The 27,997-nt window shown below is 41.4% G+C and overlaps 1 protein-coding gene across 3 annotated transcripts; it reads left to right on the forward strand.

Annotated features, from left to right (window-relative positions):
• The first annotated feature begins 5,465 nt into the window (after positions 1-5,465).
• DDB2 (damage specific DNA binding protein 2) lies at positions 5,466-27,982 on the forward strand. 3 transcript variants are annotated; one of them, XM_083457086.1, is made up of 11 exons: positions 5,466-5,609; positions 8,620-8,806; positions 12,732-12,862; positions 14,351-14,542; positions 18,187-18,353; positions 19,986-20,085; positions 20,551-20,728; positions 22,005-22,150; positions 22,707-22,871; positions 24,416-24,461; positions 27,082-27,982. In XM_083457086.1, the coding sequence occupies exons 2-11, from the start codon at positions 8,632-8,634 to the stop codon at positions 27,336-27,338; spliced, it is 1,557 nt and encodes a 518-aa protein (XP_083313212.1). In that variant the 5' UTR covers positions 5,466-5,609; positions 8,620-8,631; the 3' UTR covers positions 27,339-27,982. The 3 variants fall into 3 exon arrangements, with proteins under 3 accessions (XP_083313212.1, XP_083313213.1, XP_083313211.1); XM_083457087.1 differs by lacking the exons at positions 5,466-5,609; positions 18,187-18,353 and adding exons at positions 5,986-6,233; positions 15,781-15,926; XM_083457085.1 differs by lacking the exon at positions 5,466-5,609 and adding an exon at positions 5,986-6,233.
• The last annotated feature ends 15 nt before the right edge of the window (positions 27,983-27,997 follow it).

Here is a 27,997-nt window from a genome sequence, read left to right on the forward strand (position 1 = left end):
CACACATTGCATCAGGAAAACAAGCTGCTGAACAGTGATGGCAACTGGAACTTCCCTGCAGTATGTTATAGGTATTACACATTTTGAAACATAGATGCTAAGTTTTCAGAATGGAAAAATACAACTTCAGTCATGTCTCCCAGTCCTAAACTTGATTATTCTGAAACAAGTTCTATTGAACTCAGTAGGATGTAATCCTAAATGCATATCACTGTCACCTAAAATGTAACTTGTGCAGCAGCCTTTAAAGTCACCATACTTGGTTTATGTTGCTCCATCTGTTCCAGAAAAACAACAGATAATAACTCAGACTCCAGATAACTGACTCAGACAAAGGCTAGTGGCCCCCATTAAGGTATCTCTCTGTTTAAATCTCTTTAAAATACCTCATTACAGTCGTACCTCGGCTCCCGAACGCCTTGGAAGTCGAACGTTTCAGCTCCCGAACAATCGAAAACTGGAAGTGAGTGTTCTGGTTTTCTAAAGTTTCTTCAGAAGCTGAACATCCAACAGGGCTTCTGCAGTTTCCAATTGGCTGCAGGCTGACTTCGCTTTGGAAGTCGAATGTTTCAGAAGTTGAACGGACTTTGGGAACAGATTCCGTACGACTTCCGAGGTACGACTGGAATCGGATCAAGATTAGGGCTCAGACTTGTAGTCCATACTCTTGAGTAAACCACATATTTAAAAACATTAATTTCTGCCTTGCTCTGCAGCAGAAGTGGTAACCTTTGACCCTCCAGCTGTGGCTGAACAAGAATTCTCATTGGCCCTAGCAAGCATGGCCAGGGATGATGGAAATTGCTAAAAATCCTTTCTCTTTTAAACCCCCTAAAACTAAATTCTGTTGATCTCTCACAATAGTCTGCAGTATGCTGACAGTAGTGGATTTTTCACCTTCATTTCCTTGGAAAGAGGAAATAAGTCCTTGGAAATAAGTCTGCTGTGACAGACTTACATGCAAACTTTGTCCTCATAATAACTTTGTCAATACTATTACAGGACCTAATAATGCCACCCACAACATGCAGGGTTCATTCACATGCTCATCTTCCAATGTGATTTACTGCATCACCAGCCAGTGATGCCCTTGGGCATTCAACATAGGACAAACAGGCCAGTCTCCATGTAGCCATGGAACAAATGAAGTTCAAAGGGAGACTTGCTGAATTACAATAGATCAAGAATTTCAATGCTATCACTTGTGGATTGAACCAAGCCAAAGGATTTTTAGCACATATGTATTAATTGGCTTACCAATGCTAGGATGTCTGTGCCATCAATAATTGTTTTGTGAATTATTGCTGTTGAGTATGTAATTTTCAATATCCGTACTTTTCTGCATTTCATTTCCCTCTGATCTCACTTTTTACAATACCCTTCCCCCCCCCAAAAAAAGTGTATATATATTTACAACTCAGAATAAAACTTCATGCATATGATGAAAATGGACTGTAGTGCACAAAGGCTTACGTCATAAGAAATGTGTTTGTCTTTAAGGTGCCAGAAGACACTTCGCTGGTTTTTCCACAAAAGACAGGTAACATGGCCAGGTATCTTGGTGGTGTTGTTGTTTTTGTTCTTTTCTAAACACATAACTCTCTTAATATTTAATGAGTCAGTTCAATTTTTCATCTTTCGTAAATATTTACGCTGAATCCTAAAGTTGAAATAAGGACACTTGAAATGGAACATACAGGGTGAGTCTTTTAAAAGAGGCCCCATGGAACATGTGTACTCTGTAGCCACGGGGCCTCTTTTAAAGGACTTGCCCTGTACAAGAAAATGTTGCCTTGTACCTACAGACTGACAGGAATGCTTCTGCCCTTCCAGCCACTGCTGGAAGAGGAGACATGTAATGCTGTTCAGAGCTTGCAGGAAGGGACAGAGAAAAAAGAGAAAAGTCTTAAGATGCTATCCCCCCCCCCCCCCAAAAAAAAAACCTACCTGCCTGAAACCTTTTCCCATGCTATTTATAATGCTCAAAGTTCTCAGGTTCAGCACTGACATCCAGCTCTGAACCTAAACACGTTATTGATACATAAAGGTAAAGCTTCCAAAGCGTGTGCAAAGAAAATATTTCTTCCTTCCTGAAACTTCCCATACAGAGTGTGGGTTGGCAGCTTTGAACTCCATGAAACACAGCCTCAGCTTCCTAATTCCTATCTCCAGGTTACTGTACATCAGGACCAGGGAACATGCAGCTCTACAGATGCTGGACTCCAACTTAATAATAATCCCTAACAATTGGTCATTCTCGCTGGGACTGATAGGAGTTCCAACAACGTATGGAAGGTCACAGGTTCTCTGTCCCTGCTTTAAGATCTCAGGCCAAATAAGTCTTCTTGCTCAATTTCCCTTCTCCCCCATACCAAACTGACACCCCCAACAGTTGTTCTCAGTATTTTGTAAGGCCTAGGAACAGATTAGCACAGGTCCTTATCAGCCTGCTTGGTTATTTATTTATTTACACGCTGTTATACTTCCGCATAGCTGGGGGAGTTTGCTTTGGATGTAGGATCCACTATCTTCTCTGGGTGGCATCCATTTGCTTCAAAACCGATAAAAACAGGGCCACCCAGGTTCAGTGCACCAGGTCTTTCATTATATGTTTGCACTTTATTATACTCCGCTTTTCCTCCAAGCATCTCAGAGTGGCTTATACATGATTCCCAGGTGATTTCCCATCAAAGTACTGCTCAGGGCAAGATCCTTCCCCCTTCAGTACAGCTGCTTAGCTGTAATATTCTGTCTACAGACAATTGTCTATATTAAAATCCATCTTAAAAAAAACAAACCCACAATCACCTTGGGAGTTAGCAGAGATGTGACAAGTGTGCTTGCTCAGAAAGGTTAGTTCCTGGTCTTCTGGTATGCAAAACCGAGGCAATGGTTGTGTTGAATTACAAGGAAGGGTGGCAGCCGTTGGGATTCATGGAACAAGGGAGGCAGTGGCCCTGATCCAACTAAAGTGTGTTGCAGACACCGCTGATCAGCTCATTGTTGGCACAAGGGAAATCCCTTCCTTGCACAGCACTGAATATCACACAGGCCCCCTCCCTGCGGAACCTCTGGTGCCTACTCCAGACTTTTTTTTATCCCAGCATGCATTTTAAATTTATTGTGGTTTCAGATTATTTGTATTCTCTTTTATTTCTGTAAACTGCTTAGAGGCTATTGCAATTAAGTGGTATGTCAATTATTAAAATAAATAAATGAATGAAAGAATGAAATAGACCTGTGCACAGGGCTTCCCCACTCTCACCCACCAGCTGATAGTTGGCAACAGACAAGTGTGTTCACAGGCAAAGTGACATCTAGTGATTGTTAGACGGGTGGATCCACCTGTCAAACTTGGCCCATGGGGGAGGGGCAAGGGGAGATGGCCTGCTGGCCACATCCAGACCCCTGTTCTAATGCTACATCCACTTGTGGCATTATTTTTAACATAATTATAAGGCTGCAGTTCTGTGCGCATTTACTTGGAAGTAAGTCTCATTGAACAAAGTGAGACTTCTTTTTCAATATGATCTTTATTGTATTTTTTAATATAAAATAAAAAAGAACAATACAAATATTAGAAAGTATGAAAAAATACTGTTGTCTAAAGAAAATAAAAACAATGAGACTTCTGGGTAAGTGTGCATCAGCTTAAGTTTGAAGGAACATACAGTATGTTTTATGCTTTCAAATATAAAGCAAATGCAAATTAGTATGACAAAAATCGCAATTAGTCCATGGCAAAGTATTCCCTTTAGCTGTTGATTTATATATCCTTCTCAAGCCGGTGAAGTAACTGATGTCTCAGGGTTTATGAATAGGATGTAAAAGGAAACATCTATGGGTTTTTTTGACAATTTGCATTTACTGAATAACCATTGACAATGGATGGGAATCCATAGGTCTCTGAAAAGAAGACAATGAGAGCAATGAATAATCCAGAACAGCAGCATAGACTATTCCAGAAAAAGTAGCTTGTAAACTCCATCCAATATGTGCCTTTTAATTTACTCAAATGAGGTTTGACTGTGGATACAATTAGAGCTGAAATAATGAATTGATTAATTTGGCTTTTTAATCAATTGCAGCATCAATAATAGATTAAAACATGCCTGATGCAATTTGCATTTGATTGTTCTTTCCCTCTCTCATTTGGCAGCTCTTGATTGCTCTTTCCTTCCTGGCAGAGTATTGCCATTTGTCCATTATTTTGCTTTCCTAATAATGAATCTGTGCTGGAAGTCCTTTTCCTTTTGACATTGACACAGTGCATGAAAGATTGCTGCTAATTTAAAATTATTATACATGTAAAAAAATAATCCTAGGTGACTTCCGCATGTTTTAAGGTACAGAATGAAATGAAACTTAATTTTGATGAGCTACCTAACTATGTGTGCCTAGGATCCCTGGCCACACATAAAAAGTTTGTATACATATGCAGGGAGTGTACAGATGATTTGGTGAATGTATGCAGGCCAGAAAGACGGTTTCAGGCTGATATTCCTGCCTAATGTGCAAGGAGGGCACATGATTTAGTTAGTGGTCAATAACCTGAAGTATAGGAAGGGGTTGCCAGCAACACAATCTCACAGTACAACAGCCACCTAAGAGAAGCATAGAAAGCTTCCATCTTCATGAGAATCAGAGTACTGAGCTACATAATCAGAAACATTTGATGAAATTCTTAACTTGACCATATAGCTTCAGACTGTAGGATGAGGAATCGGTTTGAGTGGTTCCTGCCTAAAATATGTAATGTTATTTATTTAATAAAAAAATTATACCTTGATTGTAAGAAAAAAAATACACCTTCAAAATTGTTTATAAAAAGAATAAAACAATGGAATTACCAGTAAAAACATTGCAAAAACAATAACTAGCAACTGCTGTATTTGAGATACCATTCTTGTCACACCTTTCTAACATGCCTCCCCCTACCCCCCATGCATGGGGTTTTTTAAATGAGGAAACATTCATATATGAATCCATGCTGGCTTGGAACTTTCCATGATTTCCAGCTTTTTATACGCTACTGCACCATGTCCACGAGTGTCGTCCAGTAGGAGCTGGAATAAACAATGTCACAAATGTAGCATACGATATTCATGGATTTATTTCATTTTTAGGGATTTATCTCCCAACCTCCACTTTCCCACAAGTTTCCAAGTGCCAGGGGTGCCAACTTGAATAAAATATTGGGGGGGGGGGGTGAACCTAGGTAAGCCGCACCCGCATAATCAATCACATGACACAGTGCACTCAATTTGAATGGCAATGCCCATCAGTTTTGGGGTGGAGGGGGCGAAGACCCACTCGGCCCCTAGGAGTTGGCTCCTATGCTAACTGATTCCAGGGCTGGAGTATGGTGCAGGCCGAACCTGTTTATGCACTTGAGCTGCCAGTGGTTATGGCTGTGGCACTCTGCACACGCTCAGATAACTTATTTCCCCTCCCCACCCCAGGATGCTTCCCGGTGGCACTTAAAGAAGCAACCACCCTCCTATATCTCTCTTCCTACGATTTAAAGAACAAATCAATCAGGCGCCAGGGCCAAATTCTGGTTCAACCAGGGCCGGATTAAGGTTTAATGAGGCCCAAAGCTACTGAAGGTAGTGGGGCCCTTAATATGTCCAGCTGTCCTTTGTCAACAAAAAATTGTCGCTGTTTTTTGTGTTGAACATATGCTATATGGTAATTTATGGACCTAATAGGTATCTAAAGCCATTTGCACATAACCAATAGGATCCTATACAACACAAAACAATGTTGCTGTAGGTTTTATTTGTTTTCTATCTTGTATTTTGGAAATGTACGCCCAGGTTTTTCCCCCTTTAATTTTTTTTTGGGGGGGGGGCTCCAAGAGAGTGGGGCCCTAAGCTATAGCTTGTTTAGGTTATACGTAAACATAAGGCCGCGGGGCGAGCTCTTTCTCGGTGCAGCTGCAGACCATTTCGTGGCGCCTCCTTCCGGCGAGAGGAAAGAGAAAGCGCCCAGCCGAGGGAGGCTGCCTGCTCGCCTGCCAGCCACACGGTTCCCAATCCGAAGCCACGCCGGAACCCGACTAAATTTCCCGCGTAAAGCTCTTCTCGGCTCCCTCCCTCCTTCCTCTACCCCCCCCCCATCAGGTTATGAAACCGGCGAGGAGGCGGCTCCTTCTTCCCGCGCCTTTTTTCCATCCACTCCTCAGCCAGGGCGGCCTCGTTAGCAAGGAGCGTGCGGTCAAGGGAGTTCAGGTGAGGGGGTGCCCTTGGCTACCGCTTCCCTTTTGCACCCCTTGCAACTTGTGGCGGAGGCTCCCGCGCTCGGGAGGCGCTTTCCCCCCTCGGAGGATACACAGCCCTCCCCTTCGCTTGCATTCCCTGCTTCTCGCTATCCGACGCCAAGGACCTCCTTCTTTGCTTCAGGCTCCGCCTTGCTGCCCCCAACCTTATTTCCAAGTCCCCTCACCTTGAAAGGTGGTGGGCTTTTTTCGTTTTGGTCCAGGGCGAGGAGGGCGGGCGATTCTACTTAGGCAGCTTTGTACTATCTGGCCCGCCTCTGGTATGCTAATAATATTGAACTTACATAAAACTGAAAGTTGTTTCACGGGCTGTATTTGAGGAAGAAAGAGAGGAGGAGCAGCCCCCCTTGCAGTATTTGCTTATATGGTGGTTTCTTGATTTTTTTCCTTCCTTTTCTGATCATTGCACTTAGCTATTGTTCCAGACTGGTGAAAATATTTTATGTGTTAAAATCAGTGGTGTAGTATTTCAGGGTTGCAGGGGTTGAAGACCAGTTTTTTTTTCTGCAGGAAGGTCTCTGTCTCCAGCGTCCTAGAGCTGCCCAGTCAGGGGAGCTTTTTAGCTATTGAATATTGCCCCAAAGTATCATCATCATCGTTATTATTAAGGACACTGACAACACAAGGTGTTAAACAGGGTTTTTCTGAGGGTCTCGTACACCTCCACCCACTAGCTATGCCACAACTCCTTGTACTTATCTATTTTGATAATAAACATGTGGTAAAATAAATTGCTTTGTCATTAAATATCATATGGCCATTAGGAAACTATTATAAATGTATTTGGAAAGAGCAGGAAGTGGCATAATTTGGCTACATTTGCTTCCAGTGCCTTTTCAATACAGGTTGACCCAGGACCACTAACAGATGCATAAAAGGGGTAGGATTTGGGGGGCCCAAGACCAGCAGAAAACCCCCTCCCAATTTTTCACTTTCATTTTTTTATAAAAAAGTAAATCACTTGGCCATTTCTGAAGAAAGGGCACAAAACGTGGAGGTAGCTTCAATGCTTTGGCACTCTGCAGGCAGCACCATTGTTAAGGACTGTCCCTAAGCAATCAGACGAATGAATGTTGACCTCCTCCTCCCCACTTGGGACTTGGGAGAAGCCCCTCAGAGCAGCAGGGGGAAAAACAGGAGAAGCTGGATTGAGGATACTGGAGTATGTTTGTCAAAGTGCTTTCGCTATTTCACATTATTTCACCCCCCAGGCATGTTGTCTTTACAGAATAATATATAGTCAGTTCGTTTTGGTATGTTTTATTCAGAATTAAATGAGGTTTTATTCCTGCTGAGAATAATTGATATGAACGCAGTCCCACCCCACTCTGATTTTTCATCTCCCCCTGCTTACAACCACTACCGGTCTGCTTCTCATTACTGGGCGGTTGTTTATTTACCCTAGCATTTGACATCTGAGATGTGTGTGTGTTTCAAGTTACCAACCTTTTCCTGTGACTATTTGTTTGACCTGTTTTTAACAATGAATTTTAAATTGTTGTAACCCACCCTGGGAGCTGTTGATGAAGGGCAGGTAATAAATTTAATAATAATTTAAAAAATAATAATGATTGTGAAATGCAACTGTAGAATAATTAAACACCTTATGACTGCTTCAAGTTAAAATATCTATAGACTGTACACAAGAATATTATTTTATTGAGGTTGATTGCATAGTTTAACTCTGCGCTGCATAATGAAGTACTTTATCTGTTCCGAATCTCTGTCTTGTCTCGATTAAGCTTCAGTCTGTTTTGCCCTCATCCAGTCAGTTACTAACATCTGATGTTTCAGAGATTGAACAACTTCAATTATGGCAATTTCATGGCAATTCTTCGTTTTCTGATATTCCTTGCTCTTATCCTCTTAAGATCAAGGGAAGGGAGAAGAATACCTATACAATACTAAGCGAGCAATCCTTAGTTTCTGGGAAGAAATGAAACTGAGGGGGTTGTTGGATCCTGCAGAAAGGAAACTCAGTGTGGTGTAGTGGTTAAGAGCGGTGGACTCATAATCTGGTGAACCGGGTTCACTTCCCTGCTCCTCCACATGCAGCTGCTGGGTGACCTTGGGCTAGTCACACTTCCTCAGAACCTCCTCAGAACTTTTGCATGTTATCTGGAGTTCCATGATGGAAGAAAATTGGGATATAAATGTAGAAAGAGAATTCATAATAATAAAGTATTGGTGAGGATTTATGAAATGGTGGGGCTTGAAATCTCATGTTACATTTGCTGTTTACTTCCATTTTAAGCTACTTAAAAAATGTATGCTACTTTTCTTAAGAATCTAAAGAGTTCTTCTATGACTATATCCCCCACTCTGTTGGTCTTTCTCAGTGATTTACCAGAATGGCCCCTGGGAAGCAGTCAAGGGACAAGAAACTACAAAAGTCTCCTGAGTGTCCATCAGAAAAAGAGGCAAAAACAACTGGGAAAAGGAAGCGAGACACCAGAGAGCTGGAAAATGAGCCATATGCAAATAAATTACTTGTGAAAAAAGCCCCCAAGATTGTGGAAAAAATGGGTAAGGCCTTAAAACATACATTTCTCATATGTGTCTATGTAATGCTAATGCAATTTGATTCTGTTGATATTGTTTGTTCTGATAGTTGCTATTGCTAACAGACTATGGGTACATGTAATTTGATCTCTTCATATTTAATCTTTTCCCCTGTCATTTTTCCTGCAAGCCTTTTGCTTCTCTCTAGGCCAAAATAGTAATAAATGCGGCTTGTTTTGGTGGTTTGCTTCTTAACTAACAAAGGTAATTTAATCCCCACATAGTAAAATTGGGAGATTTTTAAAAGTATGCTTTGTACAGCAATGTGAAGCAGAAATCAAATTCTTTGTCGCTTCATGTGGGGCTGCTCAGTTGTAACACTTTTTGAGTTAATGTTCTGGTAATTATTTAATTTAGTCCTGCAAACTTCATTATATTTCAGATATATGCATGTTTTACAATTGCATTCCTGCTATTTGGAATTTACCACTGGGCCCTGAGTCATGTGTGCTCCAGGGTCAGAGAAATGAATGGTGCTTCAATGCTGGAAGGAGAAGCTGTTCCTTTCCATACAACAGTGAATGAATGGTTTACACCCCCTTTCCTTATTTGAACTAGTAATGCATTGATGTGAACACAAAGACAAGTACAGGAACATTTGGTCAGTTTTCCTTGAGACTTATTTATCCCATTCAGCAGTCCAGTATATTTTGCCTTTCCAATTTATCTGGTAAAAGCACTTTAATCTATCTTTTCCATATCTCCCTTTATGGACCTATTTTAACTCTTCACTTAGTTTCTGTTTGAATGTTATTTTACGAGTATTGTTCAAAAAACTGCACTGGCTTTAAAAAGAAGATGAAGCTTTGTACAACCCGAAAAACGTTAGAAAATAAAGCCTCTTAAATAAATAATCTTCATGATATAAGCAGGTCCAAATATAACTCTCTGTGTTAAAAGTCTTTTGACATTAGAAGTCTCTCAATAGTGCAGATAAGGCTAGAAGTGTAAAAGCATTGCACATATGCATGTTCAAAATGGGGCTGTCCTGCTCTCACTAGTTTCTTTAGGGAACAGGGTTAGGGTTAAGGCAATACTGACAGGAGCACAAGCAGAAGTGGTATCCAAGGTTATGGTCCCAGTAATCAAGGCCTAAAACAAAAAGTCTAGTGAGAGGCAAGCTCAGGATAGTCTGAGGTCATCTTCAAGTTTAATCCATGGGCAGACAAAGGCATGGCAGGTGACAGGTCTGAGGTCAGGCTTAGGCTAGTCAGTCAGTCAAATCTGTCACAGTTCTGGTACAAAGGTATTGTTCCAGCAGTTCTTCCAGCCAAATATGAGGGGGGTTTTGAGCTGGAAGTGCTGGACTCCCACCCTGAATCCAGATGACTCCTATCAGCTGCCTTCATCCAGAAGTCTCATTGGCCCCTATGGAGTGCTTGTCTGCAGTCAGGCCCTTCTAATGAGGTGAATCTTGTCTAGCATTTGAGGTGCCCTCTCTCCTCCAGGCTCAGAACTTGTGCACATTTAACCCCAGAGGCTGAACTCACTTGTGGTGTGGATGGCCTCATCTCAGCCTGAGTCTGATCCCAGGCTTGTCGTAGTGCTGGGGAGTACAGGTTGTCCTCTGAAGAGGAGTCTCCCAGCTGCGGAATGACAGAAACCCAATACTGTATGTGGCAGTAATGAGGCTGCATCTTTTGAAATCTGGGTCTGCCCCATTCATGTGGTGGAAAGGGCCAGTAGAGTGTGGAATGTTTAAACCCTTTTCAGGCACTCTCATGCTCCATGTTTAAAGCAGAGCTTTCCAAACTTTTCATGTTGGTGACACACTTTTTAGACATGCATCAATTTGCAACACAGCAATTCAGTTTTACTAGGAAACCAGAGGTTAAACTACCCCCTTTCCAGCCCCAGGAAGAGCGCAGGAAGTGTTCGCGTGACATACCTACACACTGCAGCCGACACACTACGGTGTCACGGCACATAGTTTGGAAATCTCTGGTTTAAAGTAAGACTGACTATAAGAAAAGTACTTGCCAGGGATGGGGGAGCACTCAACACCTCTGTTTGTGCCCCCTTTTAGTAGCAGCCCCACTGCTTTGCATATGAATGGAGAAGATCTATATTTTAAACAGCAAGAAGATCTATATTTTAAACAGCTGCTGTGACATAGAGATTTACCAGGCCAGTTAAAATCCATGGGGAGTTTTGCTGATATTAGAATGGGGGTTGCATCCTTAATATTCTCTCCTTTTGGTTGACTAAGGAAACACTTTTGTTTTATTATGGACCCTTCCTTGCAAAAATACATGTTTCAAGAGTTTCATTTGATCTGCTTCTACCTCATGATGAGGACTGTTGTCATCTGACTCCTAAGAAATTGCAATATGCCGTATTCCTTTGCTTTGGGGGTGATTAGACATGTTGCAATCAGATTCTGTGTTGCTGTAGATGTCTCTGGTGATTAAACAGAAAACACAGAACCAATGTTCGAAAACAAATCCCAAGCTGAGTTGCTCAGCAAAATTCTCCCTGGACAACAGTGTTTTTAGACTTTTCCATGAAGAGTCAGCAGGTTTGTTTGTTGAGAACAGCCTGCCAATAGCTCTGCACATTTTCTGTAGGCTACAGAACAAACCTGGAATATTCTGTTTCTGCAGGAACTCCAGGGGGCTTGGCTGGGGTTTATGTTCTCATGCTTTTGGAAGTATCTGGAATATTGTGCTTTTATCCTAAATTGGACCAATACTTATTTTCTTCCACTGTGCTTTAAGAATGATGTCTCCAGCTACCTTACTTTTTAGCTCATTTTTAACCTGGTAGACCAATATTGACTGTTAACCTATTTCAGTTCAGAAAGGGGGCAAAATACAGCCTCTGTGGTTTTTCCAGGCCTGTTGCAGCCATTGTTATTTCCTTGCATAGTCTTCTCACTACCCCTTTTTTTTTTTGGTTAACACCCAGCCAGCTGAAGAGTTTGTGTAGCTCAGAAACTTGAACCACTCATATTATACGCCTACCTAACCAGTGGTTGCCCATGTTTGCTGCCCCTAATCTAGTGTAAAGTAAAGGTAAAGGTACCCCTGACCATTAGGTCCAGTTGCGGATGACTCTGGGGTTGTGGCGCTCATCTCACTCTATAGGCCGAGGGAGCCGGCGTTTGTCCGCAGACAGCTTTCGGGTCATGTGGCCAGCATGACTAAGCTGCTTCTGGCAAACCAGAGCAGCGCATGGAAACACCATTTACCTTCCCGCCAGAGTGGTACCTATATATCTACTTGCACTTTGACATGCTTTCGAACTGCTAGGTTGGCAGGAGCTGGGACCGAACAACGGGAGCTCACCCCGTCGTGGGTATTCGAACCGCCGACCTTCTGGTTGGCAAGCCCTAGGCTCTGTGGTTTAGACCACAGTGCCACCCGCTGTGTAGTGGTTGCCGAAGTCTGCTGCTCCTAGTCTAGTGTAGTGAGAGTTAGCCTGCAATGCTATTCATACTTAACCTAAGAATAAGCCTCATTGAACTCAGTGGAGTACTTTGCATGTAGTAGTTTAGCATTAAATGTGTAAGAAGCTGGAATGAGTCCAACCCAAACTTGGACTTGTATACTCCCTACCTCCTTCAACATGTCCAGCAAGAGACTTCAGCAGTGCTTTATTTTGCTTTCACAGAATCCTGGCTTGTTACAATTAAACCAGAGATTGCAGTTCTGGTTCATAGTACCATAGGCTCTGGTTAATTTAACAAGCGAGCCTTATAACTCATGATTTGAAGTGGCTTGTTTTGAAAACTGACTAGAATTTGTTTTAAAGTATGTTTTTTGTTTCGTTGCACCTGGCTCCAGTTTGGGGTATGTGTCCATTTTTATTTTATTTTTTAAAAACCTGAAATCTGTCCTAAGTGAGCATGTAAGTAGGTAGTAATATAACTTTTGCTGTTGTCTGGCAGGAGAAGCTTTCCATGGATCCATGGTCAGAAAAACAGGAGTGTTCTTCCATCAGCGAGAGACACAGAAGAACATTGTCCATTATCTACATCAGAATATGCTGGGTGGTGCTATTGGGACACAGCTCAGAAAGGTAGGTGTTTTTCCTTACAAACTGGCTGAACACCTGAGGTTCCTGCAGTTTCTATTTCTATCTAAATGCATACTCTGCATAGTAGTGTGGAGGAGAAAAGACTTACAGTTCTGTTATTATTGACTCTGTGACCTATGTTTATGTTCCCTTCTCCATAGTATGCATAATACAGCCATGTGTAGATTTTTCCTTTTTTAAAATCCACCTGACTGCATGACACTCTGGTTGCATTTGCACATAATGCTAAATGATGGTTTAGCTAGAATGAGCTTGAGAAAGACTGACTCTCCATCCTCTTCCTCCTGTGCAATTGGGAGAGGGATACTGGCAGAGCATAGTTCCACTTTTAAACTATATTGGCTTAGCATTATTTTTGAACCAGGAATCCTGGTTTAAAACAAAACTCTAGTAAGTTTCATAACAAGTCAACTTGAAACCATGGGTTATGAAGCTGGCCTGTTTTGATAGGCTAACTGGAGTTTCTATAAAAACAACATCCTTGGTCCAATTGTAACTAAGCTGGGATTCTTTAAAAGCTAACGTAAATTCTGCTGATTTAGCCATACAGGAGGAGGCGAGGAGAAGGGGTGAGTGTGTGACTGTAGTGCTTTGCTCAGGCTCATAGCATTAAGGCTATGATGAGATGCAACACTAAACTATGGCTGTCTACAAACCTTTCCTTTGCTCCACCACATCAAATGTAAGCCTTTAATTCTGGAAATACATAGTACCATTTCTTTTCACTCTTGCCCCTGTATGGACAGGATAATACTTTCTCATTGTCGTGTTGCTCATCTTCTCACCATATTCCTTTTCCCTTTATCATTTCTGGAGAAAACCAGCTGGGGAGGGGAACAATTTAAAGTAGAAAAACGGGCAGGTAAAGAGTTCCACAGCTCCCCTTGTTGTACCTCTGGTGAAGCTTGCATCATCTAGATGCAGAAATGCATGTTGACAACATTATGACATCATTATGACATCAGCTGATTGACAGCTCATTGACTCACCTATCAAAGTTAGCCTGCAGGGTGTGGGGAGATGAAGATCTGGCCAAAAAGCTTCCTGATCCACACCTGATCTAGAGGTTGTTTTCTGTTAAAAAAGAAAATCAGAGGGAAAATACATATGGATGCATGTAGTGTGATACAGTGGTACCTCAGGTTACATACGCTTCAGGTTACAGATTCTGCTAACCCAGAAATATTACCTCGGGTTAAGAACTTTGCTTCAGGATGAGAACAGAAATCATGCTCTGGTGGCGCAGCGGCAGCAGGGAGCCCCATTAGCTAAAGTGGTGCTTCAGGTTAAGAACAGTTTCAGGTTAAGAACGGACCTCTGGAACAAATTAAGTACTTAAACCGAGGTACCACTGTATGGTCCACAGTTGAACCTGTTAGCAGTATAAAGTAGTTGGAAGAGTAGCACAGACTTGAGTATATGGAAATTGCAGGGCTTATCTCTCTCTTTCTCTCATTGTCTTTGTAACAGTGTCTTCAGGTGCCCTTTGTACGTTCCCTCTATTCGTACCGCCTGTTCCGCACAGCAAGTCCCTTTGACAGGAGGGTTACATGCTTGGAATGGCACCCAACGCACCCCAGCACAGTTGCTGTGGGCTCCAAAGGTGGAGACATCATCCTTTGGGACTATGAAATGCTTAATAAAAGCTGCTTCATAAAAGGGGTAAGTCATTGTAAAGATCGAATGCAGTGTGTATGCAAGCTCTGTGTTAGAGCGGTATGTAGATTAATGATGAAGGCTTCTAGTTAGAACTCTATTGCACTGGAGAAATCTGTGTTGTAATTTCCCAGCTTTCTATACAAGGGAATGATCTGGCTACATATTTGAGTTAGATAATTTTTACTCTAAAATAGAAAATACATACGTATTTGGAGAGGTTTTTTATTTGTTTTAACTCTTTACTTCAGCTTCATGCTTTGTTAGATGTGAAAGTACTTCATTAAGTTGAAGGAATGAGGTCCCTGCAAATGAAATAATATTTTTCAGCGGCCTTGCTTTGAATTGTTAATAATGGCTTGGCAAAATACACTTGTGTTTATCTGTGGAGTGAACTTCATCTTTTTTAAAGGTTGAGCAAACCCAGAGGAAGAAAATAGCTTCCTTGAGAATTCCAAGTCTTCTCCAAGGATACTGAGCTGCTATGATTTGTATATCTGTCTGTATTCAAGCAAAGATTTTAAAAATAATATCGTCTTAGACATTCCAAAGTAAAGCTCACAAAAGCATAAGACTAATACTCTGGGCAGAACCATGACATTGGACTTTCATTTGCACCTTTATCAAACAAAAATAAGGGCGAGTATTATGGCAACAATGAATATGGAAGTTTCAGAGTTCCCAAGCTGTTGTTTATCATCCAGAACAGCTTTCCAGGCATCACCTCCATGTTACATTTTATCCTCCCAAATCTTCACAAGAAGGTAATAATTCAGCCCCCAAATTGAGCTCCTGAAACTCTTCATATATAGTACCCCCTCCCTCCATTGGGACATTACTTGTCTGCAGTCTTATCCTTTATCCCTTTCCCTACTCCCACCACTAGTACCCTTAGGTTCAGTCCTTTAGCAACTGTTCACAGAACAACCCATTCTTGTAAAGAGGTTGAGTAGGTGACTTTCAACAGTTTAGTGGCAACCCTGAGAAGAAGATGAGCCAAACCACTCAAGATGTAGATGGTGCCAGGAGTTCTGCAGGCTTGCTCTTCAACATGGCAGTTATTTAACAGAAATGGTATTGGCCAGAGGAAACTTCTTCCCTATGAGAATATTTGTTCAGCTTGGCTAATGCCACATAAAGATGAATGCTGCCTTGTACTGGTGTTAGATGAGATAACAAGAGGGACTTTCCTTCTTCCTCATCTCTGAGTGGCTTTCTGTTTTTATTCATCCCATTCATTATAGATGAGAACTGGAGGGGCCATCACAGGAATGAAGTTTAACCCTTTTAACCCTAGTGAGCTGTACACTTCATCAGTTGCTGGAACTACTGCCCTGCAGGATTTTAATGGAAATACAATTCGAGTCTTCACCAGTACCGACAACTGGGAGTAAGATGTGATAAAAGTTTTTCCCTCCTCTCACTGCTTCTAGTATTAGAAGGCAACAAAACAGAGGAAGTGGTGTAATTTCGGCATGGGTCAGCCCTCACCCTGGTCTTACCAGAGTTATTCACTCAGAATGTGAATGATTTGCTCTTCTCGAATCGCTACTATTTGCTTTAATCATGTACTTTATCTTTTAGCCCCCTGAAACTGGCCCTTAAGGCAGGTTACATAAGTAAAAAAACCATGTGGAGGAAAACAGTGTACAATTTGATATCGCTATGGAAAACATAGTGAATCATTTTGCAGAAGCCTATCTCTTTGCCTAAAGGGTTCTTTCTCATTTGGCAGAGATATATTTCCCAAATATGCATCAGATTGAATTTCTTGCCTTAATTGTGCATGATCTGTCTGTAAATGTGACGTATACCCAAGCAATAACAAACATACTGTAATGAATAGATAGATAAAGAGCCATAACAGAACAAATTAGTGTTGGAAATGTGGTAGGAGATTGGTAGTTTGGGAACTCCCCTGTGCACGTGACAAAGGAGTGGAAATTATTTTATTGTGTTCCTAAGCCTGTTTTGAATTATATTTACAAATGAAACATACACATTCAGTATTATAATTTACATTTATTCTGGGCACCAGTGTTTCGGATTATGAGCAAACACAAAAAAGAGCCTTGTAGCACCTTTAAGTAGTGCATCTATTAAGCATCCATCTAAGCACCTATTAAGAGGTGCATCTGATTAAGTGGGCTCTTCACAAACGTTCTTGCCACAATAAGTCTGTTGAATCTTGTGGCATCCAACTAGTTACCAGCTGCGAATAAGTGATGCTGTTAACACAGATCTCTGTAGGCTGCTTTTCATTTTGACACTTGAGGAAAGCCTTCAATGACAATAGACCGAGATACATTAGGATTTCTTTTCTTCTTCTTTTTTCATCTTTATTTTGTCAGCATCTTGTGATACCATATCCCTTGTTTTTGGGTTCATTTTGAATGCTTACCAGTTTCACATTTTTTGTTCTTAAGCTATCTTAGGATCTCTTGAAACTTCATTGAGCACTTTATTTGATGTTACTTTGTCCTGATACTGATATTAACACCAGCTTTGGGAAGAATGTGTGAATAAACTTTTATCTGTGTCGGCCTGAATGTAGGTTTGGTTGCATGAGTGTTTTATTTTCCTCCCAATTCAGGCATCAGGAACCTGATTCTCACAGTAGTTATCTGAAGCATATATCAGAAGCAAAACAGACACATGCTTGGATATCCTCATGTAATATTTTTATACCCCTCCACAGATGGAGGTCTTTGTGTAAAAGAATAAATGTGACATAAGTTTTTGGGTGAAGTCTTCACATTTTGTTGCAGCAAAGCGAAGATTGATGGAATTAGATTAGTTTTCCTCTACGCTATGGAATCTCCAGAAGCTCCAATGGTTGTTGAGAAGTAAAATAAACAATGCACTGGATGCAGCTGCAGAGAAGTTGTGAACGAATACCTTCCTAGAAACATAAAATGGACAATTTCAGTGCTGAGGTTCAATAGGATGGAATAGTGTTCCAATTTATTCTTGGTTTTTCAATTGTGTGGAGGGACATCAAGTTGCAGTTGCCACATTTACATCCTTTAGTTGGAACAAGAGGAACCTTAATGTAGCTGAAGGGAAGTTTTTAATATGTGGGAAGTTGCCTGGCTTTATCATAAAGGTGCAGAACTTATTTGCGTTTTCTATACACAGTTGGGAATATTTAGTACTAGTTTAAAGACGGAGGGTGTGTGTCGTGACTTGAGACATAATGTTATATGTTGTCCTCAGAATTATCCTAGGTCTGCAAAGTTCTTTGTTTGCTCTATGTTTAAATAGGTACTGGAAGTGTTAAAGAATGTAAGAGTAGAAAGTCAATACTAATAGTTCCGCAAGAAGGAGCTTGATAAACCAGTCTACTAGCACACAGATGGCTTAGTATTTCTCTCTTAGTTTTTTTAAAATTGCTTTTGAAGAGGATATTGTATAGCTTCTCAACATTTTTGAAGTGGAACTTCTGAAAGAAATTTGCATGCAGCATCTGAGAAATTAACTAGTTCAGAGCTAGTACTGTACAAGGTGCAATGTTCAGTATTAAGTAGGTAGGTGTGAATTCACCTAGAACCTGAACTCAGTGCATCTCTGCCAGGTTGTGCTGACTGCCTATTCCCATCCTTCCGCAGTAACTTAGGCATATTCCTCTCCTCTTCCCATCTGTGTTCCAGAAAGGCCCAGGAGACTCTCTTGGAGGCATGAAATTCAGCCCATTTGAGTCGGCAAATCTTTATGTGGCATCAGGGGATGGCACCCTTAGTCTACAGCACCTTGAGGGCCGACCAGCGCAAGTGATCTCCCGCACCCCAGTCTGTGACCATGAATTCCATGATGTTTGGTGAGGAGTCAGAAGGGCAGTGTCGTTGTTCAGCTCATAAATTTCCTTTACCCTTCCTTTGAATGTGCCAGGACAGATTATTAGCATTTGCTTGGGCTGTTTCCCCGGGCCTATGGGAGGCGATACGTTTCTGATCATGTGGATTGGAATATGATTACTGTTGTGCATAATAGTTTGGCTTTTTCGTGGGCATGAGCACTTGAGTAGTGTTTTGCTTGATGGAGTGTTGAGTAGGATCCTGGAAATCCCTCTTTCCTTGGGTGCATAGCATACCCTGTATAGCACACCTGACACATAGAGAAGGCAAACAACTTTTTCAGTAGGACTTCTACAAACTGCAGCACTCTAACCATGTCACGTATGCTCAAAGAAGAGTGAACAAGACAGGTTCTGGGGTTTTATCTTTACACTGCCTATTGTCCCGAACTGAGAGAGCGTGACTGTGCATCAGAGCCAATAAGGTCTGCTTTCATATAGCAGGCACGTTTATCAGCTGCATGTCTCCCATTAAAACAAAGTAATACAGGAAGGGAAACTTTTTGAAGATATAAATTGCACCTCATGTTTGGGAGTTAGTGTTGGGAGGTAGCGTGCGATATGCTCAAAGAAAGAGGAACGTATAGAATTCTAATGCTTGTTTAGATCTGGGTTTCTGAAATATACTCAGAGTCGCAAAGTGATTTCATGCTCTTCATTCCTCCTCACCACTATGAGCTGAATAAAGAGCAGTCTGATTGGTCCTAGAACAATAGGATTCAGAATGCAGCAGTCGGATTGGTCCTAGAACAATGCAGCAGCATGATTGGGTGGTTCCTGCCAACCAATCATACTGCTGCAGTTTGGATCCTATTCAACTCAGTACATAACAGTTTCTTTTTCAAGCATTCTGGAGGTTCACTGGAAGGCATGTGAAAGATAAGGAGCAATCTCATCTGCCACAGAAAGTGTGACTCTCACACTTGCAGGGCAAACCCTACCATTGGGCAGAATATATTGGCAAATGTTTTAGGGCAGTAGTAGAAGCCCCTTGCTCTACTTTCTGAGCCCCTCAACTATTTCCCTATAAGAGCAGTGTGTGCCACAAGGTCTGCCTTCTGCCCCTATTTCCTGCCCCCTAAGCTAACCTGTTGCTCTGGAGTGTGGTGGACACTGTCTCACCCCCAGTGCTGAAATAAGAGTCATCTGCCAGTCTGCTCAGCTTCTGTATCCATGGAATGGGAGTGAGTGTGTGTGTGATGGTGGTAAGCCATCTTGACCTATACTTTAGGCAGTGAAGTGTCTTGGGCTAGCTTTGGGTTCCTGTGTTTCACGACGTCCAAACTTATCTACCCCTTTTCCAACACTTAAAATTGGTGTTCATTTCAAATACTTAGAACTGATGCGATACACATTATGAATGTTTTAAAAAGTGTGCTTGGTCTTTCCAAGTGATTCCTGTTGGGTTTGTTACACTACTTGATAAATAATCCAACACTGATCCCACATCAGAATGCCACTAGGGTTCAGTTCAGCTCAGCTGTGATTCCATTATTTATATAAATACTGTTTTTCCATTCTGCTAAGAACAGAGAACCACCTTAGTTATACATATAGGGGGTGAACATTCTGAATTTGTACTTCTTTCTTTTTTAGTTTCTGGTACTGCAGTGTTGATGTATCTGCAACTTGCCGGACTGTGGCGACAGGTGATAATGTGGGCAACGTAGTTCTGCTCAGTACTGAGGGCGAAAAGGTTAGTGTGCCCCTCCTCTTTGCCTTACAGCCTGCTTTGATCAGACATACATAGGTTTTTGGTATTTTTAACATCTGCCTAATGTTGCCCTGACTTAGAATATATATCATGGATTATTTTGGACTCCTGTCAGCCCCAACCAGCAAGGCCAATGATCAAGGATTATGGGAGTTGTAGTATTACAACATCTGGAGAACCATAGGTTCCCTTTACTACAGAGATCATATTCCCCAGGAGGAGAACCTGGAAGTTCCTTATTTAGATCAATCTTTGATCTCCGGTAGAGTTTTGGAATTGTCTTTATTAGGCTGATTTAGAATACAAGCATATATTCTCCTGTCTTCCATATCATTTTTTTTTTTTTTTAAAAAGAGGTTTTACCATCTCCTAGAAAAGTATGTTTGATGTCTTAATCTCTTGCTCTGTAGCTGTAATGCATTTTGGCTTTTGTTTTATCCACTGCAGGTATGGAACCTGAAACTGCACAAAAAGAAAGTGACTCACGTGGAATTCAATTCTCACTGTGATTGGCTCTTAGCTACAGCCTCTGTGGATCAGACAGTAAAGATCTGGGATCTGAGAAACATTAAGGACAAGTCAAGTTCTCTTCATGTACTTCCACATGATAAACCCGTTAATGCAGGTAAGATAGCAAAGTGGCTCATGACTTATACTCCGCCACCTAACCATTCTTGGCTTGTGCGTGTTTCAGCTTACTGCCACATGCCTTTGTCTTTCCACCTTGCATTCACTATACCAACTGTTGGCCTTGTAAAGGTCAATGCCAGTCCTGCTACCTCACAATATTGTTTGGATAAAATGAGATACAACCACATTATAAGGTGCCCTCAAACCTTGGCATAAATTGTGAAGGAAATTGGAAGATGTGTGGGGACACTAGTCCTAATCATGTCATAGTTTCACATGTCTTGTCAAAAAGAGGAAATGTGTGTCTATACAGGGTGTGTCTATAGACTTGCTAAAATTTAAATCGAAGTTTTAATAGAAATGTTAGCCCTACAAGATAAAAACAACAACAGAAAATAATGGAGGTGGTGGCTTAGTTATTATTTTCCATGTTAAAAAAAATGCAACACTTGTATAACATGGATAAAATCTTATTCTTAATGTCTTAATTGTGTTCATAAATAAAAGGTAACAAGAATTGTTTACCATCTCTTAAAGGCACATCTTTTCAGCCAAATTCCACATCATAGTAATGATTTCCCTATCCGTCAACATAGGAGGTCTTTGATTAGGCCATTTACTTGCAATCAGTATTTTGGCATCTGAAAACAGATTCCAAATAAAACTTGAGATGTTTAGGCCACACTATGTATTTCAAATATCCAAGTACAATATTCAAGATTTATATTAAATGTTACTTCAAAATCACTGAATTCTAAACCAGTCCCTGCCTCCCCAAATTCTGCAATTGTGATTTCACATTTTTAGTTTGTGAATCTTGCAAGTCTTGTTTAAAAAGTGTGTGGTAAACTAAAAATGAAGTCAGTGTGAATTTATTTAATTAAGTCCAAGGAAACTGAATTTAGAGACACCGATAACCTACTGAAATCAGTGGTACTTAAGGATTTATGCAGATAGTTTGGTTGATTTTGGTGGAAATTCAGCATTTTGTTCCCAGATAAGATTGCTTGTTACATTCTAGTTATGTCTATAACTGGTGCTGTTTAGGACATATTCAAATGTTGCTCTTGTCTGTTTTAGAAGAGACCCTCACTCAACAATTACACATTTATTATAATTCTTCTACAGGACTAATAATAATAATAAGCATAGTGAGATAGTAATCATAGCTGCAAATATAATATATAAATATAATATTTCATTGGTAATTTATTTTGTTATTGGCCACAATACATTTATACATATTCCTGTTTTCTCCCCCTCCTCCCCAGCATATTTCAGCCCAACGGATGGGGCTAAGCTACTGAGTACTGACCAGTACAATGAAATCCGGGTCTATTCCTCTTCTGATTGGTCCAAACCCCAGCATTTGATTTCACATCCCCATCGGCAGTTCCAGCACCTTACACCTATCAAGGTGAAGAAATAGGAGTGTTGACCTGGGGGCGTGGCCCATTTGATGCAGAGAGCAGAGAGTTAAGAAGAAAAGCATCCTACAACTCCTATATGGAAAATTGCTGGGAGCCTTATGGACAGGCTCTTTCTATATGTATAGATTCAAGTATAGGATATTGAGGAGAGTGGTTCATTCTGCTTCTGATTATGGATCTATATAAATAAGCGTTCCAGTATACAACCTTAGACAGTGACAGCAGACCATTGCTGATGGCAGGGTTGGGCAGAAGGAATCCTAGGGCAGTGGCACCTAGTTGTAATCAGAAAGTCTCCCTAGATTTGTACACAAGTTCCAAGTGGTAGGGTTAGTAAGAACCTATGGAAATTCTGTTGCTACATTATGATGCCTTGAAAGGTCTGCAGTTTGTTTGCTCCCATGTGAGGGGTATGAGCTGAATCTGGATGACCCACAGAACGCCAGCACTTGATAAGACTGTTGTTGTCATTGTCATCCTAGTCCTCTGTAACACGTATCAGTTTAGCACTGACCTTGCTTAACCACTTCTTCTTTATTTTAGGCGACATGGCATCCTCGCTATGACCTCATTGTGGTGGGTCGTTACCCAGACCCTAGGTTCCCAAGCTACACAGTGGGCGAGTTGAGAACCATTGACATATTTGATGGAAACAGTGGGGAGATGGTTTGCCAGCTGCACGATCCAAATGCATCTGGAATTATCTCGGTAAGTGTAGATAGCATGTCCAAAGACCTACTGTGCCCCCACCCCAAAAAAGTGGGGTTAGGGAAATAATTATGTCTTTTCTTATATGGTGCAACTGATTGATGGGTTTGCTTGTGACAAATGTTTGCCTCCAATACAGGGCTTCTCTTTAAGAATAGCTCACACAGCTATTTTTTAAGGACAGACATATTCACAGCAGGAGTTCACTTGGGTGGGGAGGCCCTGTGTTACCACTTTTTGGTAGGACCACTAGTGCCTAATGGAGAGAAATCCTCTGAAACCTGGACTGCTCTATTGTACTGGATGTGGCCAGGGCTTCACACATTTTAGCTTGTCTTGGTAGCCAGCACCTGTGGTTTCCATTACTCTGACCTTCCTCTATGTCTCACTTCTGACCCCATGTTGCACCTGGGAGTTCTTTGGAAGCAACAAGACTTCTTGCTGCTACTGAATCATCCAAAGGTCAGAGATGAAACCCCTTCCCCACCCCGGAGTTTTCTGTACATGTCGGATGACTTAGGTATGGTCAGTCGGTGGAGACTCTTAATCTCAGGGTGGTGGGTTCAAGCCCTATGTTGGGCAAAAGATTCCTGCATTGCAGGGGCTTGGAACAGATGACCCTGGTGGTCCCTTCCAACTCTACAATTCTATGATTGTGTGTCTATGCATTTGATGTGTGAGAGCTGTCAGAGTTTCTACATTGTGTGGAGACCTCAGGGAGGAAGAGGCACCTTCCACTTTCTGCAGGGTCAAGGTCATCAGAATCAGTTTTTTGTCATTGCCACTGATGAACATGTTTGTGAACTGTAGCAGAGACATTTGTATTTTTTTAGGTTTTCTTAGCTGGTCTTTTTTTAAGAGCTGCTGAACTAGCCATTTGCAATGTTGCAAATTCCAGCCTTTCCACTGAATGCCTGGACAGACTACTGTAATAGCCCCACCCTTTCCTCCAGAGGCATGCCTTTCGTTTCCTAAACTCCAGAAATGAGGAGATGCACAGCTGTCTCCAAACTTCAATAAACAAAGTTCATGTCAATTCATTTGGTGTGTGGGCTGTGGGAAAGAATACCTGAGTTGTTTATTTCCACACCAGATGTTCAGAATTGAAATCAGAGCCCTGGGTTTTTTTAAAAAATCTATCTTAATTGTGCGCCCATGCAGTTTCTGAGGCAGAGGTTCATTTCCATTCTTGTGGTGGAAGAAATGTTTTATCTCCTGTTGCCAGAGCTGCCTCTTCCTAAGCCAGATTTCAAGAGAGCCGCTCACTGAGGCTCCTGGTTAGATCCATCAGTTAATTTTCTGCAGGAGGCTTTTAAAAATCTTTTTATTCCTTTGCTTCTTGTCACCATACGCATCTCGTGATAACGTAGGTGGGGGATGGCGGAGAGACCTGCTATTTAAAGCTCTGCTGATTTGTGCAAAACTCTTTCCACATCCAGTGCTGGGCATTTCTCTGTCCAGAATGTTCTGGTTTTTTATTTGATTGAAGATGTTAAGTGAACAACCGACACTGTTACAATGCATTATTGTGTTTACATTTGCAGCTCAATAAGTTCAATCCTATGGGAGACACACTGGCTTCTGGAATGGGTGAGTGGTTGGTTTAGTCTTGCACATTTGATAATGGACCACTGTTCTCACCAGATAAAAACAATCAGGCACTCTCCAGATAAAAGCATGCTGACAATGGGGTGGGATTTTGTGGCTATACCTATAACTCTAGATGTTCATTTGGGACATTTTTATCCCACCTTTCCTCAACAACAACAAAAGTTGTATTTCAAGACTGTTTACATGTTCACATACACAGAAGAATGGGTGGTACTTTAACAATAAAAGCACAAGAGAGAGTGGTGCTGAACCCTTCCCATGCCTTACCTTCCAGCCACCTTCTTGGCTTTGTTACCAGAAGCGAGCCAGAAACAGAAAATATGAGGTTGAGGAGAGTTCATCACCCCATTCCTGTGGGATCCTCTTGCTGCTAAAGATACCAGTCCCTGCTTAGCATGTGAACGGGCCAGTTTTGTGTATTTCCACATGCAATCTCTTGCTGTCCGTCATACCTACCGTATTTTTCCATTAATAAGATGCCCCCATGTATAAGACGACCCCTATTTTTTTTAACCCAAAATTAAGAAATTGATTAGCTTGGGGGGGGGGGGGATGGGGGAGGTCACTTTTGCCAATCGCTCCCCCACCTGCCAGCTACTTCTGATCGCTTGCCAGTCACTGCCGATCGCACACTTAACCGCAACCGCCAATTGTCTGCCCACTCACAGCCGCCAACAGCCCACCTGCCCACTTGCCGTAACCGCCAATTGCCTACCCGCCTCGCCACAGCCACCGATTGCCTTCCCAATTGCTGCAGCTAATCGCCAGCAGGCCTTGCCACAACCACCAATCACCGCTGCCAATCTCCTGCTTGCTGCTGCCATTAATCACCTGTCCCCCATCTGCATTCATTATCCATATATAAGATGACACCCAATTTTTGCCTTTTTTTTAAAGCAAAAAGCATCGTCTTTTACATGGAAAAATACGGTACTTTGACCCTTGACTACTTTGTTCTTTAGCTTAGAAATGATAGGGTGGAACAGTCTATTGAGAGTACTGCTGCCATCTATTGGCCTTTTAGGCAGTAATGCAAAAGACAGAAGGCCCAGAATAAATTAACCTTGGCAGTTAGATGGATTCTTTAAGTAAATTTACCTAGCACCTGGAACAAATAAACGTTTTAGCAGTACCAGTATACCAGTGCCTTTGTCTGTTACACTGTACCAAGGATTGTGGACAGAACCTGTACACTTTTGCTAGTTTCCAGCAGTCTGCTTCATATCTTAAGTGGACCCTTCCTTGCTTGGAGTTAATTTGGCAACATAATAAAGGCATGCAAGAGAGCAAGGGACAGGGGAGAAACACCAGGTGTTAAGTAAATGGTGTATCAGGATTCCTTGGCGAGAACGAGGCATGTGGGGAGTCTTGGGTGGGAGACAGCAACCTGAGTGACAGGCAGATTGCTGTTAGGAGCAGTAAATCTGTGCTTAATGGGTTGCAATTAGTTTTGTTATTTTCTACGATTCAGTCAGGCTGTAGCTTCATTGTCTTCTGGTGTTTTTGCAGTGCCTTTTTAGCTGAGTGCACAGTGTGATTGGTGATAATGACTAGTGACTGAGTGGGAGATATTGTGGGAGTTAGTATGTGGATTGTGTGTGTGAGCTGGTGGATGTGTGAGAATAGAATGGAATGAGTGATACTGAATGAGCAGCAGATGTATGATTTGAGTGGATGTAAGACAGAATTCGGATGTGGTGTGTGTGTGTGTCATTGAGATAAATGCTGTATATTGTGAGTCAAGGGAGGGGGAAGGGATCATTGACTCTTAAGATGCTTTTATAATTTGCCACTTTGTGTTTGTTTTGGGGGATTTTATTGTATTGTATTTTAATATTGTTTCTCAGTTTCCTTGTCTGCTCTCTCTCGCTCTCCATATATATACTACACATAATTGCAGGGGCGCATACACACACACACACACACACACACAATTTTATAAACCACTAAGAAACTGTCTTCAGTGTTAAAGAGGTTTATAAAGTGTTAAGAGGTGTTTGAAAATACAAAATAAAAAAAATACTCAGGCATAGGTGTCTAACTTAAAGGTACTGTTAAGTGTTGGGAAAGATGAATTACCGATATACCTGATTATTAGCTAGTACTTTGGATTCTGTTCCTGTAATGAGACTTTGTAGATCTAACATCAAAAGCCAATTGCTCCATTAAACTTTAGTAGCTGGGTATTAAGCAGGTCTGGCAGACAATGTCTGAGCTCTTGGATGTATTATTATTATTATTATTATTATTATCATCATCATAATCACCATTTAAAATATGTACTTGGGTAACAATAGTACATACAGAGTCTCTGTTTTCAAGTCAGATATTTCTTATTACAGGTCAGCCACATTCAGAATGACACATTACTGTTACAGGCAATATGGGTTTGGTGGGAAAGAAAGTGGGAAGAGAGATGGGGGAAAGAGGAGAGATAGTAAAGTTTCATTCTTTTGCATAGTATATAAGCAAAGCGTTTGTGTCAGCATCATGTGAACAATTCCTTTATTTTCGCTGGTGATGGTCAGAGCTCTTAGAATGTACTTTTTATTTTGCTTTCCAAAGCAGAATTCCTAAAAATGTCACTTTTTTCTGGCAGGTTTTAATATTCTGGTCTGGAGTCGGGAGGAAATGGTAACCCAGAATCAGGAGTGTCTCATGCAGTCCATGACAGAGCAGGGAATGAGATGCAGACGCTTATCTCGACTGGGGACACCGAACCAAAGACAATCAACCACAGGAGCAAGCAAACTTAAAACTAAACTATTTAGTCTTGAATTAGAGAGCACCAAAACAAAGGGCAAAGAGCATAAATTACAAGAGAAGAAGAAGAGAGGAAAATATTCAGAGGACTGATCAGGCAAGCATATGTGGTGTTCATTTAGAGCAAAGCCTGTGCTGGCATGGTAGGCAATGGTGGCTTCAGAGAGAAGCAAGCCCTTACCCTAACCCAGCTTCCCTGGATCATGGATCTTATGTTGCTGGATCACGGATGGTATGTTTCAAAATCCTTTATTAAGAGCAAAGAATGGGTCCACGCTCAATACTCACATGCATTTGACCCAATTAAAGGAGCACCATATTTGTGCACACTTGCAGATTTTTCACTGTCTGGGACATGGCACAGTGTAGTGAACTGGGCTATGCTGACAGTTCAGTTTGCATTTTCAGAACACACTATTTCCTCTTCCAGTGTATTGAGCAACCTGGGTTTGTCTTCCCATGCCAGTTCAAAATGTGAGAATTTCCCTTCTCAAGGGTTCTTTCCCAGCACTGCTTCCTCAAAACAGATATGTTGTGAGGCAACTGCTAAGCTAGAAGCATTTACTTGATTGATAAACTGCTTGTGGCCTAGGTATAGAAGTACAGACTTTGTGAAGAGGCTGTTTGAGACTAAGGCAGGTGGCTTGGGTTTTATATTGCAGCAGTTGCTATTGGGATTTTGTTTTGTTCACCTCATTTACAAAATTGAGATACATTCAATAAAGTTTTGTATGGAACTTTTTTTTTTTTTG

Source organism: Podarcis tiliguerta (genome assembly GCF_965153285.1).
Source record: "Podarcis tiliguerta genome assembly, chromosome: 1".
NCBI lineage: Eukaryota > Metazoa > Chordata > Lepidosauria > Squamata > Lacertidae > Podarcis > Podarcis tiliguerta.

What these genes read in the sequence shown, in the direction of transcription:
- DDB2 (XM_083457086.1), top strand. Translation starts at nt 8,632, where the DNA reads ATGGCCCCTGGGAAGCAGTCAAGGGACAAGAAACTACAAAAGTCTCCT. An exon ending in TTGGGACACAGCTCAGAAAG is followed by an intron (nt 12,863 to 14,350) that starts GTAGGTGTTTTT and finishes TCTTTGTAACAG; the next exon opens with TGTCTTCAGGTGCCCTTTGT. An exon ending in AGCACCTTACACCTATCAAG is followed by an intron (nt 22,151 to 22,706) that starts GTGAAGAAATAG and finishes TCTTTATTTTAG; the next exon opens with GCGACATGGCATCCTCGCTA.